Source organism: Myxine glutinosa, chromosome 2 (genome assembly GCF_964187855.1).
Source record: "Myxine glutinosa chromosome 2, kmMyxGlut1.1, whole genome shotgun sequence".
Taxonomy (NCBI): domain Eukaryota; kingdom Metazoa; phylum Chordata; class Myxini; order Myxiniformes; family Myxinidae; genus Myxine; species Myxine glutinosa.
In genome coordinates, this window is record NC_136262.1 from 33,393,903 (window position 1) to 33,416,652 (window position 22,750).

General features: G+C 44.0%; 3 protein-coding genes and 1 long non-coding RNA gene across 6 annotated transcripts in view; 2 read left to right on the forward strand and 2 right to left on the reverse strand.

Moving 5' to 3' along the window:
- LOC144888193 (tumor necrosis factor receptor superfamily member 6-like) overlaps positions 1 to 7,783 on the reverse strand; it is a 47,706-nt gene extending 39,923 nt beyond the window's left edge. The window contains exons 1-3 of one of the 3 annotated variants that reach the window (XM_078773142.1): positions 7,686 to 7,783; positions 5,841 to 5,943; positions 1,049 to 1,169 (exon numbers count right to left, since the gene is read on the reverse strand). In XM_078773142.1, the coding sequence (XP_078629268.1) occupies positions 1,049 to 1,118 (70 nt within the window). In that variant the 5' untranslated portion in view covers positions 1,119 to 1,169; positions 5,841 to 5,943; positions 7,686 to 7,783. Of the gene's footprint in view, positions 1 to 1,048; positions 1,621 to 5,840; positions 6,190 to 7,685 lie in introns of those variants that run through there. The other 2 variants (XM_078773140.1, XM_078773141.1) reach the window with 2 other exon arrangements.
- The window catches only part of LOC137422652 (uncharacterized), a 1,758,619-nt gene that overhangs the window by 487,843 nt on the left and 1,248,026 nt on the right, over positions 1 to 22,750 (forward strand). The gene's annotated exons all lie outside the window — the stretch shown is intronic.
- On the forward strand, positions 1,443 to 16,028 carry LOC144890970 (uncharacterized). The gene is made up of 5 exons (XM_078772853.1): positions 1,443 to 1,470; positions 2,036 to 2,174; positions 11,060 to 11,123; positions 11,747 to 12,359; positions 15,952 to 16,028. Exons 1-5 carry the CDS (start codon positions 1,443 to 1,445, stop codon positions 16,026 to 16,028), a joined length of 921 nt encoding a protein of 306 aa, XP_078628979.1.
- The window catches only part of LOC137422722 (calcium homeostasis modulator protein 2-like), a 41,543-nt gene continuing 37,755 nt past the window's right edge, over positions 18,963 to 22,750 (reverse strand). Inside the window, exon 5 of the mRNA XM_078772854.1 lies at positions 18,963 to 20,174. Within this exon, the coding sequence (XP_078628980.1) occupies positions 19,801 to 20,174 (374 nt within the window). The 3' untranslated portion in view covers positions 18,963 to 19,800. The remainder of the gene's footprint in view (positions 20,175 to 22,750) is intronic.

The window sequence follows — 22,750 nt, forward strand, 5'->3', positions numbered from 1 at the left end:
GCAGCTAAGAGCTCCTTGCTCTCAAATGCGCACACCAAAAACTACCACACCACACGAACAGAGAAAGATGGCACCCCCTCCTCCTCGAGCATATCACCAGAGAACTACTGAGAGACAGCCAAAAGACGCGCTCTTCTTCCTCTTGCTCGGAGCTTCTCTCCTGACATCACTGCCCAATTGCAAAGGTCCATCAGATCCCACATGTCTCCTCGACCAATGATGAAGCTCAGGGCGTGGCCTGCCGGTTCCGATCTTTTGGAGGCGGTGTTCAGTTGCCGAACCGCTATGCCTGCTTGCAGGGGACGGTTGTTGTTATTGTTGTTGTAAGGGAGGTTATTATGGCCGGCCTTGTTGTAGTTGTAAAAAAAAAAAACGTAGGGAAAAAATCACAGGAGGCAATCACATACTGGGGAAAACTAACCTTAATCGATATCTCATTAACACAGCTTCACTCCCCATGTGAAGACACATAAACAACCTTAAGCTCCAATTTCCCTACTTAAATACATCGAGATGCCTCCAACGTGTCCATGGTCCATGCTTTGCCAATACGATCCTATCTTTTCGATAGGATTCCATCATCTACCCCCACAAACGTAACAATATCAAAACTGCTTCCAAGTTGGAACAAATAAATCCAGTCTATCGAAACTATGCACACAAATGAACAAGCATGTCCAGCACAAGTCATTCCCTGAACATATATTACATACATAATTAACTACCACCAGTGTGCAACACATGTACACATGTTACACCAAATACAGCATGTACATGTAAATTACTTGAACCTTAATTGTTACATTCATCCCCAGTTAGACAGTTAAGGAGGTGAGATAACAGACAAAATGAGCTTTCCTTCTTCCCACAGTGCACCTGTTATCCAATTCGTCACGATGAAGGCAAAATACCAATATCACATACTCTCTTGACAATTGCAAAATTGTCAGAACAGAACATGGACATAAAAAATAGACAGTTAAAAGCTTGGAACAATATGGCTTTTTGTGTATCTATGGAGAATGGTGGAACTGTAAATGAAACGTACCGTGATGAAGGTAATTAGAAGAAGCCACCACAGGAGATCCAACATGGCTTCCAGAATGAAACGGTTTCATTGGTGAAAGATTCTTCTCAGTTTGGTTCACTCATTTTTCAATGTTTGTATGCTGGGGAACAAGCAAATGATCACGTGACTGCAAAATTTTCAGTTCAAGGCTTCATCTCTAATGACGAGTTTCCTTCATCCCTTACATCATTTCCATTTCCTGTGTCCACCCCCAATTTTTATGCATCATTAGTATTCAGGTCACCTCACAATACTCCAATTCCCCTTTTATGAATATAATTAAAACTATTTAATGTATATTGACATCAACTAGTCATGAAAAAAACAACATGATAAAGCTGCCAAAGTCCTTGGCCCACACAGGAGCTCGACAATGTCTGGTTCCATGAAGAACAACTGGGGTAAAAAAAAAGCTTGTGGGGGCATTTTGTGGACAGGGTTGCATACAATATAATCATCAAAACCTGTTAGACTTTCAGAAGCAAGACTAGTTGTGGTCTGCATTGCTTGTGTGAGGTGAATTGCATTCCACACTTTCCCATCACAGAGTCTGTACGTAGCAGGACCTCGATGATTGAGGATCTTTCAGGGTTGATGAAACTGTAGTTTGACCTTCCATGTGGAATCTCGGTTTACAAACTTGAACAAAAGAACCACAATGAAAGATGGGAGATTTGCTCCATGGTACTTGTTTGTGGATAGTTTAGACTTGTTTTAACCCTTTTGAACACAATGTCTCATGCCCCAGTGTTTTGCAGCAGGTGTTCTGGTCTGTAGGCTATCAATTAGCAATTCGGTGTGTCGTGTACGTCCGTGTAAATGTTCAGCAGAAGACCCCTGAGTTGATCAGCCATCCCACTCTCCCCAGTTCCTCACAGGGCCTCCTCACCTCTGTAGTACCACAGCAACCCTCTCCCTCCCCCATATGTCCACAGCACCTCCTCCAGCTCCCCACCTCTGCCTCAGTGCTTCCGAACCAATGCTCTGCAGCTCCTCCCCAGCAGTGGCAGATTAACGAAAGCACAGGCGTGTGGAGCCCGGGCCCAGGGATCCCCAAGCTCAATGTGGGCCCCGGAAAAGGCAGTGTGCGAGTCATGCAACCCAGGTAATCACATGGGGCCCTGATATAACGAGGGGCCCCACATGACCAAAGATGGGTTCTGATCTTTCGAGATCTGATCTACACATGACCGAAAGTGGGTTCTGATCACTTTGCCGACAAACATAACAACATGTGAGAGGAGATAAACATTGCAAAAAGGGAATCCTCCATCTCAAGGAAAGAAAGAACTGTCACGTAATGAATCCATTAAAAAACGTTTTCATCTGATCTTCAACTCGACAGGACTTTTACAAATCGAGGGGGTGAGGTTAGTATTAGCAGAGAAAGAGAGTGGAACAATAACTACGTTTAATTTATACAAATGCAACAATAATCACAATATACTTTTTGTATAATTCCTAATGTTAAAACATATCAATATTGTTTAGCAAATCCACACTAGTTGTAATCTATTGTGCAATCACAAAACAAACCCTCATGAGTAAATGGACTAACCCAATAACCCATGCGCACGGTAGAATTTTGCAATTTTTTTTAAAAATCAGAAGTGTGTCCAAGCACCTGTGGCAAGGTACAAAACCACCACCCAGTGGTGCTGAAAAACTAAAAATAGCTCAACAAAAGGTGAAAAGGGGTGGAAAATCACCTAAAAATTAACTTTTTCATGACAAAAACGGCAGAACCAGAAAAGGGTCCTGGGTCCAGCACATGTGGGGTGTGTTCCATGACCAAGCAGCTTGGTATTGCTTGCCAAGCCAGACATTCCTTATCAACAATTATTTCATTGGAGTGGTTGCTCGAGTGCTTAAGCCATTTGTCGAGCACTCCACAAACCTTTAGCTCTTCCATAAGCCTCCTCTGTGCAAAAAAAAAAAAAAAAAACCTTGGCAACTGAGCACACCTCTGCAATTGCTGGGATGTGTTCAGTCACCAAGATTTGGCCACCTTCTCATGGAATTTCTTTGTGTCAAGGTGCAAAAACGCAATGAACCATGGGAATTCGTCCAATTTTTTGCAGTGGAGTCTAAAGCAACCTTGGCTGAGCGAGTGTGAATATAACATGGAGGGAGTTCTCTTACTCGTGATACAATTGAAGGTTCTAAAGCATCACTCATAATACCCTCTCCCACCACAACCAGGAGCATTGCTACGATGCCGAGGCAAACATAAATATGTTTGGCAAAACTAACCTGTTAATTTTGTGTGTATTTTATTAACTTAACTTGGTGAAACATTGAATAGAGTCTGATGTGTTGATGCATTCATGTTTTTTGGGGGGGATGTTTTGGGCCAAAATATTTTTTGTCTAAATCCTAAACCAGGATCCCCCCAAAGAAAATCTTAATCCACCTCTGCTCCCCAGTGCCCCCTAACACCTCGCTCAGTTCCTCCCAGACTCCCCGCAGGTCCTCCTACCCCTCACGTCGCAGCACCTTTCCACCTACCCACAAAGACCAACTGCAGCCGCTCCACTTCCCCCAGGCCCTGCAACGCCTCCCCACCTCTGCAACACAACAGGAAAACCTCCCAAGTGTTTCTCTACAGCGCTCCTGCAGTGGAGTGTCAGCTTTGTTAATTCTGCTAGAATGCAATGAAACATGAGACCAATTAAAGAAAATCACCTATTTTCATTACCAATACCTGAGCCACTAATCATATCAGTCATGAAACTTCATCGACCAGAAGGAACTAAGTTCTTGGTTCTGTGTTCTGAATATACATAAAGGTAAGAGTTGAAATTACGGAACAGCAAATTCGCAAAAATGGCCAAAATTCCAAAAACGTGCTTTTTGACCCCAACAGCCGTGTTCAAAGTGCTGTACAAAAAATACTGCCGGATCGTCGAAGTAATAACAGGTCATTAAAGATTCGGCAACTATTGAGCTACAACATATCCAAAATTTGAGTATTTTTTTATCATGGTCACAAAAATCGATTTCTCGCCACCTTTTACCATTGTGGAACCCCGGCCTTTGTCTGAACTCCAAGCAGATGGAAGGTGACGGAGGATAAATTTTATGGTGGATAGAGGAGAAAGAGGATATGCAGGAGAAGCATAACTGTTTTTTCAGACATGTGTACTGATGCCATCCGGTCCAGTTACAGAATCAGTCAAGCGTTGCCAGAAACTTAGTTACCCACCTTCTCATGTGCAAAAGGCTAGGAGCAGTTGGGGGCACCTACATCAGGTGCTTACAGGGAATGAGGGTTTTGGGCACAAGATTTGGAAGTAAACAATGAATTGAGGCTTTCGGCCTTTCCACGAGCAGTCAGTTGTGGTGACATTTGAAGTGAGTGAAGGAATTTGGGAGAGGAAGAAGCACACTACACACTACAGAGACAGACAAAACTAGTTTGGTACTGGTAGGGTCTCAACCTTAGTAGTGATCAAAACCAAAGCCATAAACAGGCTGATCAATGTCGAGAGTGAGATACGATGTCCGCTGAGTAAGTCTCGTCCCCGGATTAATGTGTGAGCAAAAAGGAAATAAAAATGGCCAAATTCCAGCCTTTTTGGTAACTCTGTGATAGAAGGTGGACGGAGGTTATGTTTTGTCCCCTGTCTTTGTCTGATGTCCGTCTGTCTGTCTGTCTGCGAGGATGATATCTCAAACAGTAATTGACAGATTCGGACAAAAGTTGGTGGACAGGTTGGGTGTATGTCAGAGACGAATTGATTACATTTTGGTGAAGACCCGGATGAGGATACGAGAATTTTATAATACTTTTACAGTGATTCTTCATCATTGAGGGATGGGGCCAAAAACGATACATAGCAGGATACCTCAGTTACAGATGGATTGGGATGAACTTTGGTGGACAGGTGAGGTATGTGACAAGGATGAATTGATTCCATTTTGGTGAATATCCGGATCAGATAATTTTTGGATTTTTACCTCTGTCCCCTAATTTGGACAGAGGCTGTTTTCACCCGTCTGTTTGTCTGTCTGTCTGTCTGGTCTGAGCAGGATATCACAAAGTTATAGATGGAATCAGACTAAATTTGATAAACAGGTGGGGTGTGTGACAAGGATGAATTGATTGGATTTCGGTGAATATCTGCATCTGGATACGATCATCTTTTTTAATTTTGCATCATTGAGAGATGGGGCCGATTATATTATCACGATATCGTAAAAGGTTGTGGATGCATCAGACAAAACCTGATGGTTGAGTTGGGCAGGTGACAAGAATGAGCCGATTAGATTTGGGTTTCAAGGTCCAAATGCGGATCTGTCCCATCAGTGAGATACAAAATGTAAACACTCCAGCGTGGCTCAGGTATGCGCTCTACCAAGTGCTGTTCTGGTTACCTCCACAACTGAGAGGATCAAGGTTATGTTCTCCCCTGTGCCTGTTTGTTACCTGAGAAACTCAGATTTTTCATGAATACTGGTGGGTCGTGTGCGTTATTCTGTCTGTCTGTTTGTCTGCAGGTCAATCGTCTACAGGTCATACTTTTAAACATTAAACGGTAGAGTTGGTCATAAGAAAGAGCGTATTTATTTTGAGGTCAAAAGGTCAACATAGGCCAAAGGTCAAAAACTTTGTCGAATTCCTAAAACTATCAATTTTCATCCGATTGAGTTGAAATTTGAACAGGATTTGCATATCAGGTGACGAAATTAAACCTACAATTACTTTTTAGGCCAACATCGGTGAAAAGATCAACCGAGGGACGGCACACACCTTGATTTATCACCGTACCTGTGAAACACCAGGCGGGCAGTTTATAGCTGGGTCTTGATTCAAACCCAGGCTAGACAGGTTATAGGTGAGTGTGCGGCGGGATGTCCAGTTTAATGTCCACCTGAGGGACGGCACACACATTGGTTAATCACCTTACCTGCAGCAGACATGTACACCCCTCGGCTGGTCATTCTGTGAATGATTAAGGAATATGTAATAAAGTTTGTTATATTCATATTTGATTGGTACACCTGTTTCCTCTGGGAGCGGCAGCATCGGTCTTTCCTCCTTGGGATATATAGACTATAGTAGATCTTGGGTCGGACCTCAACACCATCAGGTGTGTTTATTTACCAAGTTTCTTGTGGAGTTCTTCCCACGTGGTTTAAACATTCGAGCAAGCACTCCATTAAAAACTGATAAGGAACGGCTGGCTTGGTAAGCGCTACCTAGCTGCTTGGTACCTGAACATTTTCCTCTCTTTTAGTTTCGTGTTCAACAGCATTAGCGACTTTTTCAAAAGGTAAAATGTCCGAGTTCGACCTTCACCTTCCTAAATGAAGAATATTTTTGTTTTCTCTCGACGTTAATTGCGAAAAGGAAAAGATAAACCAGTTATAGTTACAATGATAATTTACTATTTGTATAAAAGGTGAAAAAACGTGATCATTATTCGTTATAAATTACACACAAACACCTGAGCAGAGTTACCAAACATGGAGGTAACAAAATGTGCACGGAAGTTTCCCTGAGGCTGAAATCTGTTGTGAATGTAATGACGTTTTGTGTGTGAACTCTGCCCACATCTGGTGGTCTGCTGAAATGCCGTCAAACACCTCTCCTCAATGTCGCCATTTTTTTCTCGGTTCATTTATTTAATTACAATTCTCAGGTGATCCTCTCTCCAATCTCTTCACGTGAACCGAATTTCAAAATTTAAAGGACGGATTTGAGCTGAGCAGTTGTTACGAATGTTAGAAAGGTGTTTATTTGATAAAGTATGAATGAATGAATGAATGAATGATCGTTTTAAGGCCATTTTCCCCGCTGGAGAGGGGGGTAGCCTTGCTCCTGTTTGAGGCAATGTTTTTATGGCCGGATGCCCTTCCTGATGTTAACCTTTGGTCGCCTCTTGCAATGCGCAGGGATACGGTGTACCTATTCTAAGCCAGGGTACACACCGGGATCATTCATCCCAGCAAGCTGGTACTCAATTTGCCGACCTCGGAAGGATGACAGGCTGAGTCAACCCCCCTGGTGTTAAATTAGCGATCGACCGGGATTCGAACTCAGGATCCTAGGATCCCAAGCCGGCACCCGAACCGCTAAGCCAACACCAGGCTTATTTGATAAAGTATAAATACAATATATATTAAACTGTCTCCGGACAGTTTATGATCAAGACCGAGTTCTGTCATTTTCCAAGATGGAGATTAAAACCCAAGCTTGTTCTTAGAAATGGAGCCGCGTACCTGTTCGACTTGTTACCCTTTATCACGTACCTGTTCGATTCGCTACCCTTCATCACGTACCTGTTCGACTCGCTACCCTTCATCACGTACCTGTTCGACTCGCTACCCTTCATCACGTACCTGTTCGACTCGCTGCCCTTCATCACGTACCTGTTCGACTCTCTCCCGTTTATCATTGTTCACATTGGAATCCTCACATTCCTTCATACTCCAAAAAATATGAATTACCGTCCGTGGGATTCTCAACCGACACAATCAACAATTCATCACGATTTGTACAACACCTGGTAATATTAATAAAGGTGGACATAATCCAGAGTTAAACATGAGATGATCTCATGTAAATTGTTATAAACTCCATCACAGGTTTCCTATTCATGTAATAAATTACCTTTTATAGATCGTGATACAACAAGACCCGACGAAAAGCTCCGTGAATTGTCGATCACGGTCCGAACACGTGTACACTGTACACACCTGGATATCAATGGGGCGCCACACCACACGCCCCATTTCCTCCGGACCAATCACGTGAAACCCCTCCCTCCGTCCACCAATGGCGCAAAGCGGCCTCAGCTGAGTCATTTTAAGCAGGAATAAAAAAACACTTGCACAGCACACCTGGACATCCTTAGATGGTGACTCCTGGCGCGCAGGTGCCAAGCACAGGAAGCCAGAAACCACACCCACCATTTCCTCCGGACCAATCACGTGAAACCCCTCCCTCCGTCCACCAAAGGCGCAAAGCGGCGAAGCTGAGTGATTTTAAGCAGGAATAAAAAAACACTTGTACAGCATACCTGGACATCCTTGGATGTTGTAGTGCAGCGGGCATAGCAAAAATTTAAGAAGAATTGTGCATTTTGTGATGGAAGCACCAAATTTGGCACAATGATAGAATGTTATATTTAGAACATTTTCAGATATGGAACCACTTTGAAATTCACCCAAGGTCGCCGCCATATTGGATTTCAAAATGGCGGCTTTAAAAATCTGTAACCCTTAGGGGGGGTGGCGGAAACAAATCCTACAGGCACAATTATTGCCCCATTCACCCTATATCTTTTCTAACATCAGTAGACACATTACAGCGGCGATTCTGAGCTCAAGGGAACATCTAGGGGTCTGGGGAGTGAAAAATTTGAAAATTTCGGCCAAAAATACCCCTAAAAGAGGTCATTTGGTGTCAAATTTCAGGGGGGGTCGTGTATTGTCCTGTAGATAAAACATGCTGGTCCGTTGATTAACCCCTAATTAAACGACTTTTTTGTTTGTTTGCTCCATCCAGGTTTCAATCATGTCGAAGCAGTTCAAGTTAGTTCATGTTACCAAGCATGTAACTTCAACGCCAAAGACGCCACTGGACTGGGAACTCTGTGTTCTGTGTCAAGTTGATATAGGAGAGTCCCTACAGTGTCCTGCTGTCACGAAAAGAACTGATGCAGGTGCTGGATACAAGACACTTGAAGACAATCTATCAGCATTCAATAAACTAGGCAAGCTGCCACAAGACGTGGACTTGCAACGACTGGATGAAGGCCAAGGGATAGCTGCCACTCTAGCTGCCCACCAAGCCAAGTGGCACAAGTCATGCAGGGTGAAATATAACACTACCAAGCTACAGCGGGTACAGAAGAGAAGTCATCCAGAGGGAAGCCCTATCCCCAGTACAATCACAGATAAGTACAAGCTTACTAGGTCTCAGGCAGCTTGTGTTGATAGCATATGCGACAATTTGTGCTTCTTCTGCCAGCAAGAGCTTGGTTTGGAGTTTCATCAAGCAGCGACATTGGAACTAGATAAACACGTTCGCAAGGCTGCAGAGTTTCTTCAGGATACCACTTTGTTAGCCCAACTGAGTGCTGGGGACATGGTCGCAAGAGAGGCCAAGTACCATAAGAAATGTTTGACATCCCTATACAACCGCGTGAGGGCAGCAAAAAAGCTTGCTGAGCAAAGCCAGAGCACGGTAGATGTCATTTCAGCAATAGTCCTTGCTGAACTGGTAACGTACATAGAGGAAACTGCTAAAGAAGAAGACACTGCTCCTGTATTCAAGATGGCAGACCTCACCAAGCTCTACACAATGAGAATGGAACAGATCGGAGTTGTGCTGGAAACACGAGTCCATACAACCAGACTCAAGGAGCGTATCCTGGCACACTTCCCTGATCTGCAGGAGCACAGGCAGGGAAGAGATGTCCTGCTGGTGTTTCAGGAAGACATTGGCAGTGCATTAGCCAAGGCATGTCAACATGATATTGACAGTGATGTTGTGCACCTGGCACGAGCTGCAGGGATTATAAGGAAGGATATGTTCCAGTCATCTCAGCCTTTCAATGGGTCCTTCTCAAACAAATGTCAAGAAGAGTCTGTGCCACAACTGCTGCTGACAATGGTCTCCATGATTTTAGAGGGCGCAGGCATCAAAGATCAGGCATGTCAGTCATCGGCATCGGCGTCTGTGACAATAGCTCAACTTCTCAAATACAACAGTGTGAAGCATGAGAGGAGAGGTGCAGGCACAGACGTACGACACAGCATTAGTCAAGAGACTCCTTTGCCAATATATCTTGGCTTGATGCTTCAAGCCCATACGAGAAAGAGGGAACTGGTTGACACATTATCTGGACTAGGGATCAGCATTGCCTATGATAGAGTGCTACGGATCTCTGCAGAGCTGGGGAACGGGGTCTGTCAGCGCTTTCGGGCGGAGAAGGTGGTCTGTCCCCCAAAGCTCCGCGGTGGAGTGTTCACCACATCAGCTGTGGATAATATAGACCACAATCCCAGTTCCACGACAGCACACGACTCCTTCCACGGAACTGGTATTTCATTGATACAACATCCAGACTATGACAATCAAGGCACAGACCGAGGTATTGTCATCATCGGGGGTGTCTCAAATGTCAAGACTGTGGAGGACCTTCCACGGTATTACACAGATGTACAACCAGTTAGTTCACTTGCCAAAAGCCACCCTGTACCAGCTGGAACCCAGGCGTCGCTGCAGAGGAATCCTGCACAAGCTGAACTGGATAAAGAGAAGAGGTGGCTCCAGACTGTGAAGGATGCATGTGACAGTGGTGACACACAGAATCCAGGAAACATTTCTTGGGCTGCACATCACGCAGAGAACCAATCGGCCAAGGATACTAGTATCACAGTCACACCCACTGCCTTGCTTCCCCTCTTCCATGACCAAGCCCACTCAGTGCCAATGATCCGCCATGCCATGGGTGTCGTGAAAGCAGCGATCAATGAGCTAAACCCAGAACCAGACCAGAGAACGCATGCCAAACCAGAGATGGGGGTCTCGAGCAGTTCTTCAAACATGAGAGCAGCGCACATCCGCCAGCACTCTCGCAAAATGGACAGCTCCGCTTTGGTTCCAAAGCTGACTTGTTGCAGCCCTTAGAACAGCTTGTCGAAACAAAGTCGGACCCACCACAAGTATCTTCTGTGATCCTCGATGGAGCTGTAATAGTTCAAATGCTGAGCCCAGGCCAGACCAAAACATTTCTTGACTATGCCACAAAAGTATTCGTTCCATACATTATGTCACAGCTTCAACATCGATCTCGTCTCGATCTAGTGTGGGACCGCTATGCAAAGTCAGGCAGCCTGAAGGCAACTGCAAGGACCAACAGAGGCAAGGGAATACGCAGACGTGTCACTGGCTCTGCCCTCCTACCAGGCAACTGGCACAGTTTCCTCCGTGTCGACGAGAACAAGGAGGAACTCTTCAGCTTTCTGTCTAAGCAGGTCAGTGACATCGGAGTCCATCGATGTGCCAGACAAACAGCTGATTGCTACTGACGGTGAACAGGTAATGTGCATGATGTATGTTAGTGTGTGTTAGTGAAAGTGTGTGTATGTGTCTGGGTGGTGAGAGTGGGTGCGTGCCTGCTTGTGTGTTTGAGAGTGTGTGTACAATCTTCTGTGGTTTCAGTACATATTATACAATGTATTATTGATTTATGCTGTTGTAGAGTAAATTCTTACCCACATATGTGTATTCTTTTCATAGAATTTAATTTTGATTATATAATCCCGATTTGTATTATCTATTCGGAATAATATTTTGTATTGTATATATAATCTTTAGCTGTCCACGGTACACTCCCTCAAATTGTTAAGAAAGGCCTATTGGCCATAGTGTTCTTGAATTGCTTTTTTCTTTCCTGGCATCTTGGGGGAGTGTACATGAACAGGCTACTGTTATATGTGCAATGTCATATTGTATGATTTCATGTGTTTGATGCCAAGTAAATAACAATAATAATAATAATAATAATAATAATTGCCCTGTATTTATGTACTTGAAATAATGTACTGAAATAAATTAATAAATGTTATGCAGATTCATGTCAGGTTTTATTCGTGACCACCTACACCAAAGGAATTCACATTTAATTTACATCACGGTATTGTTCATGCTTACACCAACAGGTCATTGCTGTACCACCATGTGCAGACACAGCCGCTTTGGCCCCGTGCAATCACGAGGAAGCAGACACGTGCATGATGCTCCACGCAGCAGCTGCTATGAAATCTGGACACCGCAGAGTACTCATCCGCACCGTGGACACAGATGTGGTGGTTCTCGCTGTGTGGATGGCCCAGGAGCTTAATGAGGTAGTGGACGAACTCTGGTTAGCGCTTGGAACCGGAAAGAACTTCCGCTACATAGCAGCACACGAGCTGTCTGCTACCCTGGGACCAGACAAAGCCAAGGCACTGCCAATCTTCCATGCAATCACAGGGTGTGATACCGTCTCGAGCTTTGCAGGTCGTGGCAAGAAAACAGCATGGGCAGTATGGGAAACTTTTCCAGAAGTGACCAATGCATTCCTGGACCTGGCATCTGCACCAAGTGAGATCTCTGAGGATACACTGGCAACCCTGGAGAGATACGTAGTGCTTCTGTACGACCGCACATGCACATGTTCTGAGGTGAATCTGGCAAGAAAGAAACTCTTTGCAAAGAAATCTCGATCCATTGAAGCAATACCTCCAACACAGGCCGCCCTAGTACAACACGTGAAGAGAGCAACTTACCAGGGTGGACATTGTTGGGGACAGTCTCTTGTCCCACACTGCTATCTCCCATCACCATGCGACTGGGGGTGGGTGGACAATGACGGACAGTTCGATCCTCTGTGGACAACACTACCAGAAGCTGCCAAATCCTGCTATGAACTCATCTGTTGTGGGTGCGAAAACGGTTGCAGTGGGAGATGCAAGTGCAAGAAAGCGGCTCTGAAATGCACAGCACTGTGTGCCTGTGATGGTGACTGCTCACATTGAGTTGGAACTGTGACACTTGGCATGACTTGATGCAATACGCTCGCTAGTTCTCTTGCTGAACGTGTGTATACAATGTACGTAATATGGGATTATCAGTTGCTTATGTGCATTAAAACATATTTCAATACAACCATTCAATTCATTGACCTCAGAAATGTACATCTAGACACCAGAATCAAGTATCTAGCTGGCATAGAACCAGAGATATCGGTCAGCAGATTTTCGGAAGCCGCCATCTTGGAATCCAATATGGCGTCAGTAAATCAACTTCTAAGTAGAACCATTCAATTCCTTGACCTCAAGTTTGTACATCCAGACACTAAAATCAAGGCTGTAGCTGGTATAGAACCAGAAATATTTGTAATTAAAGATTTTTAAGCCGCCATTTTGAAATCCAATATGGCGGCCACATTGGGGTGAATTCCAAAGTGGTTCCATATCTGAAAATGTTCTCCATATAATATTCTATCATTCTGCCAAATTTGGTGCTTCCATCACAAAATGCACAATTGGTTTGCTATGCCGCTGCACTATTGTGGCTCCTGTGGCGCAAGAGGCCATAAGCTGCAAAACTGAGATATTACCCTGCCGTGTGGTGTGCTGTGCTGTGTGCTGTGTGCTGTGTGTTGTGTGTTGTGTGCCCTGTGCCGTGTGGTGTGCTGTGCTGTGTTGTGTGCCGTGTGCTTTGTGGTGTGCTGTGTGCCGTGTGCTGTGTGCCGTGTGCTCTGTGCCGTGTGCTTTGTGGTGTGCTGTGTGCCGTGTGCTTTGTGGTGTGCTGTGTGCCGCCGTGTGCTGTGTGGTGTGCTGTGGGGTATGCTGTGTGCCGTGTGGTGTGCTGTGGGGTATGCTGTGTGCCGTGTGGTGTGCTGTGTGCCGTGTGGTGTGCTGTGTGGTATGCTGTGTGGTGTGCCGTGTGGTGTGCTGTGTGCCGTGTGGTGTGCTGTGTGGTATGCTGTGTGGTGTGCTGTGTGGGGTGCTGTATACCGTGTGGTGTGCCGTGTGATGTGCTGTGTGCCGTGTGGTATGCTGTGTGCTATGAGGTGTGCTGTGTGGTATGCTGTGTGGTGTGCTGTGTGGGGTGCTGTATGCCGTGTGGTGTGCCGTGTGATGTGCTGTGTGCCGTGTGGTATGCTGTGTGCTATGAGGTGTGCTGTGTGGTGTGCTGTGTGTGCCATGTGCCGTGTCTGCATTTAAAAAAATCATTTTCTCGGCAACCGTTGGTCCGATTGACATGAAAATTTCACCATACGAGGGCCTCCTCCTGTGGAATATTTGTGAATATTATGACGTCATAGGTCACGTGGTAGAGACGCCATCTTGGAAAAACTTCGCACCTCTTTATCTCTGAAACCATTCCATGGAAAAAATTGAGACCTGGCTCATTGTCAACTACTCCCCAAGGGGAATAAGATTTGTTAATGATGATGTCATCGGTGCCTTTGTTATGACGTCATAATTCGACAAATACAACACATCCATCCGATCATTATTACATTTTTTTCAGCAACTGTTGGTCTGATGGAAACAAAATTTTCACCATAGAAGCGCCTCCACCTTTAGAATATTTTAATGATAATCATGACGTCATAGGTCACGTTACAGGCGCCATCTTGGAAAAATGTGTCACCTCCATGTCTCCAAAACCGCTGCATGGAAAAAATTGAAACATGGCTCATTGTAAAGAATTCCATATGCGGAATAGGTGTTGTTAACGATGACGTCATTGGTGCCATAATTATGACGTCATAATTCGACAGGGACAACGCTTCGTCTGGTCAGTTTGAAATGTATTGAGCGTGATCGATGCAACAATTATATTAGAGAATAGAAATTTATGATTTCATCGCTCACGTGGTCTGGCAGCCATATTGGATCAAACAAAAAAAATGTTCAAAAACAGAAGAGGTGGCTCGCAAGAAGTTGACTGTGCAGGGTAAGTATTCCATGAATACCATCTCGTTGATTTATTGGTTCACGAGTTATCAAGTGACCACTATATTCGTCATGTGTGTGCGTCTGTCTGTGTGTGTGTCTGTCTGTCCGCAGCATAATTACCCGATGATATCATCCGATCTTGATGAAACTTGGGTGGGAGGTTGATATCATGATCTAGTTGTGTCCTGCCTGGAGTGGGCGTATTGCACCCATTGTGGGCGGAGCCACTCCAGAAAAAGATCTTTTTAGGGGGTAATCGTGTTCAAGCTCCATCTTCTCCGAGGGATTTGGTGGAATCTGACAGGAGTTTCGATATTTGGTTAGGCCAATGTCATGTGTCTAGCCCCACAGAGCTCGATTTTTCATTTTTTTTTTTCGTTTCATTTTTCACCGAATTTTCGGTATTGTGTAGCTAACTAACCTCATAACTGATGATACGTTATTTTCTAACTCATTTCAAGGTCAGTAACCTTCGTTTTGACATTTCCGGGCCTGTTTCTGTTGTCGTCTGTCCTTTGTCATTGAATACCGCTCGCTCGTGAACCATCGTCGTCTCCTGACTTGTTTATTTATTCATTGTACATATGGGAAGATTAATTCCGTGTTTTTACATCACATTACATATCAGTTTATGGGAAAGTAGGTCATAGGTATCCTGTAATATCCCGGTGTGTAAGAAATACTGTGGTAACCTTTATCTACACATGGGCTAAGAACTCGGGATCTAGAATCTAAACATAGACCAGACATTATCGAGGTTGTTTTATGGCCTCAACCACTTCTTGGGGAAGTTTATTCTGGTGATTTACAGAGAAAAAACAAAATATCTTAAATGGTGATTGATCCGCCATGAAGAGAAGAGCAGCTGACGTTTCAGGCCATACCTGCTTTGTCGGAGAGCAATACCTGAAACGTCACCTCTTCTCTCCGTGGTGGATCAATCACCATTTAAAGTATTTTATTTCCCTGATATTTCATACTTAGTTTTGTTTGAGCTTATACTTTGAGTAATTAAGTGTAAATGTAAACGGAGTAGAATAGTTTACCTGGGTCACAAACACGGCATTCCTTGCCCATTGTCATGTTCCTTTGCTCGTCCATGTGTTTTCCCCCATTTCACAAGCGAAGCACAAATAATTACTTCCAGGATTGCGACATGGCTTAAACATATATGTTCCTGTGAAGTATAAAACAAGTTGGATCAATGGAAAAATTTCAGGAACAAATACCTGTTCGACTTGCTACCGTTGTTATGCTCACTGGGTTTATTTTGTTCAATAATATTGTGCAAGGATTGCTCAATAAGGAAGATACACTCGAAGTGTATCTCAGATGACTGCTGGGTCGGCTGGGGAACCAGAATAGCTCCTTTTTCTTTTCTTACAATTTTATTTTTGTTCTTCTGTTAAAAGACCTTCCTTATCTACCTTCTTTCCCTCTTCGAGGTCTCTACATAATCGCATGGGTGAAAACGGAGTGCGTGGCTTGAAAAAGAAGGGGCGGAGAGTGAGGAAGAAGAGGCGTGTGGCCAAAGAGAAAGGCAGGCTTGCCGGCGAGAGGAAAAGGTAAGAATGAGTGTCCGCTTTTGCAATGAGGAATGCGGCCTGTGAGGGCCCGTGGAGAAGTTCAGTGATCCCTCCCGAGGGCTGCCAATTGGGGGCACCATCTTCGTGGGAAGGACCGGTGCAGAACTGGTGAGGTAGAAGGCCTATGGCGGCATGGTACATGTGGCGTCGGATAGCAAAACGGAAGAACGCAGAAGCATGTAGTGCTCGGCAAGTGTCGTCTTCACCAATCTGAGGCAAGATGCTGATTCCTGGTGTTGGAACAGTTGTGCTGATCGATTAGTTCATGGAGGATGAGGACACGACCCGAGAGAGAGGGGGTAAGGTGGGGGAAGTGCCATCTTTGGAGCCTGCAGCTGAGACAAGACCGCTGGGAGTCATCTCAAACAGACTTAAATTCCCTTCTGCCTCATTCTCTTTCCATTACTATCTTTTTTTCTCCTTTATAACCTGGCAAATATTATTTTGTTATTTTGCTTCCCTTTCCCCCCTCCTTGGGATTAGATAGGGATATCTGTTGGAGCGTTTGATTGTCGTGTTTGTCTTGTGCCAGCACTTGTCTGTCCTTATTTAATTACTTATTTCTTTACCTCCACATGTCCGTATAATTTTCCTATTGTTTTTTTGTATTGCTTGGTCATATATGCTGTGTTTTGGTTTATCCTGAGTGAAGGATCTGCATTCATTTTTGAACTTGCATTGCATTGGTGGATTGCCGTACATTTGCATTCTGTGTATCCAAGAGTGGGGGGTTGCAAGGTTGTGTTAGCATTCGGATAATTTCGCTCGGTCATATCTGGTTGCTTAAACAGCAAGACCCACAAACGAGGAACGTATTGACCTCCCGAATACGTCAATTAGGACCTCCAGAGCAATAGGCTGTGCACTGAGCTCTTTACCCAATGGCCAAGTCATAACATAGTTTATCATGTACCTGTTTGACTCGCTGCTGTTATCATGTACCTGTTCGACTCGCTACCATTTATCATGTACCTGTTCGAATCGCTACCGTTTATCATGTACCTGTTCGACTCGCTACCGTTTACCATGTACCTGTTTGACTCGCTACCGTTTTATCATGTACCTGTTCGACTCGCTACCGTTTATCATGTACCTGTTCGACTCGCTACCGTTTATCATGTACCTGTTTGACTCGCTACCGTTTATCATGTACCTGTTCGACTCGCTACCGTTTATCATGTACCTGTTCGACTCGCTACCGTTTATCATGTACCTGTTCGACTCGCTACCGTTTATCATGTACCTGTTCAACTCGCTACCGTTTATCATGTACCTGTTTGACTCGCTACCGTTTATCATGTACCTGTTCGACTTGCTACCGTTTATCATGTACCTGTTTGACTCAATACACTTTATTATTCTTCACATTCGAATCTTTACATCACTTAATACTCCATTAAACAGGGATTACCGTCTGTGGGATTTTCAACCAACACGACCACTCATTAATCATGTCTTGTACAACACCTGGTAATAAAGGTGGACATATCGTTAATTTTCATCTGAATGACTTGAAATTTGAAGAGCATTTGCATATCAGATCACTGAATTCAACCACCAATTATTTTTGAGGTCAACATAGGCCAAAGGCCAACAACTTATTTAAGGGATTTCGCAAGTATCATGCTGTCCACGACACGTTTATTGTTTTCTTGTTTGTTTGTTTTCTTGTTTGTTTGATGGCACGACATATTTCTTGGTTTGAACAACATCTGGCCATCGTTGGATTGCGGGCCATGGGTAAGTCACGGGCAAATCACCAAAGGTAAGCCTCCCCTGGTTTGTGATCACTTTGAGATCACAGATATCGAGTTCTCCTTGCACCTCTTAATAATCCCGTCTTCTGTTATTCCGTTGTATGGCCTTGTCACCCCAAAAGACGAGAGGATGACAACACCACCATCAACTCCACCACCACGACAACTGAACTCAGCAGGTATCCAAAGACAATGCAACATCCCCATGCAACGATTTTTATCTCAATATTCGAACAACACAAACATTCAGCAGAGATGTTCATTTAATCACCCCTGGGGAAGGGGTCCATTAGAGAAAGGTCAAACAGATTTATTTATTTTTCAAATAAAATTTTCACAACCATCAAATGTTTTTGCCACAACAATGCTGCACAAACATTGCTATTGTGTGAAATGTGTAATTTTTAGGCGGTGAGGCCGCTACAATATTTGTCTATGTCCGTCCGTCAATAATGAAGAAGAAGAACCTCTATTGTCCACCATCTTTAATTCCAAAGGGTTCTAAAGGGTGATTATAAAATATTATAAAGGGTAATTTCAGAGGGTTCTAAATGGTAATTCTGGAGGGTTCTAAAGGGTACTTTGAATAGGTTTCGTTCGTTTCTCGACTTCGACTATTTCATATTCAACATGGCAAACTGAACCACTTCCTTCGACAATGGTGGGATCTTTATTATAAGGGATGCAGATGTCAAGTTGGATTGTGAACTGGAACAATGGAATCAAGTAAGAAAGTCCAAATGTTAGTAATTTAATAGATTAATAGGGTAATCCATTTGTAGCCTACAGCATGCAGGTTGGTATCTTTGCTGCAGTGATGTGGATGTGTAGAGGCCTTTTCCTCTTTAGGTTTGACAATGTCCCCCTGCAGGCAAGGAAATTGCCCCTGGATGCGCAGGCGAGGTAGTGCCCCCTGTGGGTTGGGCAAGTGCTCCCTGCAGGTGAGGAAAGTTCCCCCTGCAGGTTAGGCAAGTACCCCATTGCAGGCTAGACAGTGCCCCCTGTAGGTTGGGAAAGTGCCCCCATGTCGGTTAGACAATACCCCCCCCCCCCCCCCCCCCCACTGTCGGTTGTGCAGGTGCCCCCTGCAGGTTAGACAATGCCCCCTTGTAGGTGAGGAAAGTGCCCCTGCCGGGAGTGCAGGTGAGGAAAGTACTCCCTGCAGGTGAGGAAAGTACTCCCTGCAGGTGAGCAAAGTGCTCCCTGCAGGTGAAGAAAGTGTTCCCTGGATGCACAGGTTGGAAAGTGTCCCTACAGGTTATGTAATGCCTCCCTGCAGGTGAGGAAAGTGCCCCCTGCAGGTTAGCTCTGTGCAGGTGAAGAAAGCGCCCCCTGCAGGTTAGCTCCGTGCAGGTGATGAAAGTGCCCCCTGCAGGTTAGCTCCGTGCAGGTGAGGAAAGTGCCCCCTGCAGGTTTGGCAAGTACCCTGTTGCAGGTTTGGCAAGTACCCTGTTGCAGGTTCGGCAGTGCCCTTTGTTGGTTACGCAAGTGCTCCCTTGAAGGTTAGAGCAGGCATTTTGAATTGTTCATTGCTGGGGATTTCACACCTCGTCTTCACCAAAGGCATTGTGGGATATGTAACATCCATTAACTAATGCCAGCAGATGGGAGACCAAGCCAAACGTCCCTCCGAGGGAAGGCGCATTTTGTGATTCAAAGTCCATCCCTGGAAAGCACCAATTCAAAAGTTTATTGTTGGGTCGGGAATCAAAATCAGACGAAATAGCTCAAAAGGAAAAGTCAGGGTGCTGCCTCTGCACGTTGCTGTCCGACATGAATAGGGTATTATGGTTCATGTGTTCAGATGGCATCACCATGGAGATTGAACAATGTTTCTCCTTTCGGAAGAAGGCTGCAGTTCACATGGTATAATATTTCATAAAATACACCTTCCCGGCTGCTAATGAACCATCTTGGATCATTTCCCCAAGGAGCACGAATTTTCAGCCCAGTAGTGAAGTTCGCTGTAGTACCGATCAGCCCACGGCCTGGAACAGCGACCCATTAGGCCCGACACGACCTCAAACTGTTCCCCGGGGATGAGTCCAAGCTCGGGGACATCCACCGGCCCTGAACCGATCACGGCTCCTGGTACGCATAGGCCCCTCGAAGCCTGTGCTGTTGGTGGTGGTTTTGGTGGTGCCACGGCCAGGTAACCGAAGAAGCGCTTCACGTTGCTGGCAGCGAGGGCACGCGCGTGGTGCTCCGAGGTGTGGTCGAACAGAGACCTCTCGTGCGCGCGGTACTGGTGTCGGTAAACATCCTGCAGGTAACCACGTGGGGACCTGCAGGCTGTGTGGTTCGTTTGGTGGTTAATGGGTCACATGGTGTTTATAACTATTACATACCAAAAACATACCTGCTCGTAAACATCTGTTTGACATTATAGTAGGAAGTGTTTCATAAAATCAGCGCAATTACCGTAAGAACGTCATGATAACTGTTAAATTGAGTAAACATCAGGAGTGTCCCAACACCAATCAGCTACTTATCGCTCGCCAAGCCAACCGTTCCTTATCAACCCTTTTATTGGGGTGCTTGCTTGAATGCTTAAGCTACTTGGCGAACGCTCTACTAGCTGATTGGTGATGGCGCACACCCCTGACCTTTCATTCTGATTGCACAGAATTATTGAATAATCGATAATAATAAAAGGGTGTGTGTGTGTATGTGTGTGTGTGTGTGTGTGTGTGTGTGTGTGCGTGTGTGTGTCCTCCTTAACTCCAAAACCATCAAACCTAGTGGCATGAAAGACACATGAAAGCCCGCTTGGAGTTTGCAAAAAAGCACCTAAAGGAGTCTCAGACTGTGAGAAACAAGATTCTGTGGGCTTTCATGTGTCTTTCACTGAGGAGAGGCTTCCGTCTGGCCACTCTGCCATAAAGCCCAGATCGGTGGAGTGTTGCAGTGATGGTTGTCCTTCTGGAAGTTTCTCCCATCTCCACACAGGATCTCCGGAGCTCAGCCAGAGTGACCATCGGGTTCTTGGTCACCTCTCTTACCAAGGCCCTTCTCCCCCGATTGCTCAGTTTGGACGGGCGGCCAGCTCTAGGAAGAGTCCTGGTTGTTCCAAACTTCTTCCATTTAAGAATTATGGACGCCACTGTGCTCTTGGGAACCTTCAATGCAGCAGAATTTTTTTTGTAGGCTTCCCCAGATCTGTGCCTCGACACAATCCTGTCTCTGAGCTCTGCAGGCAGTTCCTTCGACCTCATGGCTTGGTTTTTGCTCTGATATGCAGTCGGCTGTGAGACCTTATATAGACAGGTGTGTACCTTTCCAAATCATGTCCAGTCAATTGAATTTACCACAGATGGACTCCAATCAAGGTGTAGAAATATCTCAAAGATGATCAAGAGAAATGGGAGGCACCTGAGATAAATTTCAAGTGTCACAGCGGAGGGTAGGAATACTTATGTCAATGTGATATTTCAGTTTTTTCTTTTTAATAAATTTGCAAAACTTTCTAAAATCCTGTTTTCTCTTTGTCATTATGGGGAATCGAGTGTAGATTGATGAGGGGAAAAATGAATTTAAACAATTTCACCATAAGGCTGCAACATAACAAAATGTGAAAAAAGTGAAGGGGTCTGAATACTTTCTGAATGCACTGTAAATACATCGAGATTGGCTCGTATGCATCCACGGTGCATGCCACCCTACACAGTTCTATTTCCACGATGGAATTCCATCACCTACCCCCACAAAGGTAACAATACTTTATGGACATACTCACATTCTAATTCTACATACTTTATAGAAGTACTCACATTCTAATTCTACATACTTTATAGACGTACTCACATTCTACTTGTACATACTTTATAGACGTACTCACATTCTAATTCTACATACTTTATAGACGTACTCACATTCTAATTCTACATACTTTATAGACGTACTCACATTCTAATTGTACATACTTTATAGAAGTACTCACATTCTAATTCTACATACTTTATAGAAGTACTCACATTCTAATTCTACATACTTTATAGAAGTACTCACATTCTAATTCTACATACTTTATAGAAGTACTCACATTCTAATTCTACATACTTTATAGAAGTACTCACATTCTAATTCTACATACTTTATAGACATACTCACATTCTAATTCTACATACTTTATAGACATACTCACATTCTAATTCTACATACTTTATAGACATACTCACATTCTAATTCTACATACTTTATAGAAGTACTCACATTCTAATTCTACATACTTTATAGACATACTCACATTCTAATTCTACATACTTTATAGACATACTCACATTCTAATTGTACATACTTTATAGACGTACTCACATTCTAATTCTACATACTTTATAGACGTACTCACATCATAATTGTATATACTTTATAGACGTACTCACATTCTAATTCTGCATACTTTATAGACGTACTCACATCATAATTGTACATACTTTATAGACGTACTCACATTCTAATTCTACATACTTTATAGACGTACTCACGTTCTAATTCTACATACTTTATAGAAGTACTCACATCATAATTGTACATACTTTATAGACGTACTCACATTCTAATTCAACATACTTTATAGATACTACTCACATTCTAATTCTACATACTTTATAGACGTACTGACATTCTAATTCTACATATTTTATAGACATACTCACATTCTAATTGTACATACTTTATAGACGTACTCACATTCTAATTCTACATACTTTATAGACGTACTCACATCATAATTGTACATACTTTATAGACGTACTCACATTCTAATTCTGCATACTTTATAGACATACTCACATCATAATTGTACATACTTTATAGACGTACTCACATTCTAATTCTACATACTTTATAGACGTACTCACGTTCTAATT

What these genes read in the sequence shown, in the direction of transcription:
- LOC144890970 (XM_078772853.1), top strand. Translation starts at nt 1,443, where the DNA reads ATGTCTGGTTCCATGAAGAACAACTGGG. An exon ending in TTCCATGAAGAACAACTGGG is followed by an intron (nt 1,471 to 2,035) that starts GTAAAAAAAAAG and finishes CCTCTGCCTCAG; the next exon opens with TGCTTCCGAACCAATGCTCT. An exon ending in TTGCTACTGACGGTGAACAG is followed by an intron (nt 11,124 to 11,746) that starts GTAATGTGCATG and finishes TTACACCAACAG; the next exon opens with GTCATTGCTGTACCACCATG.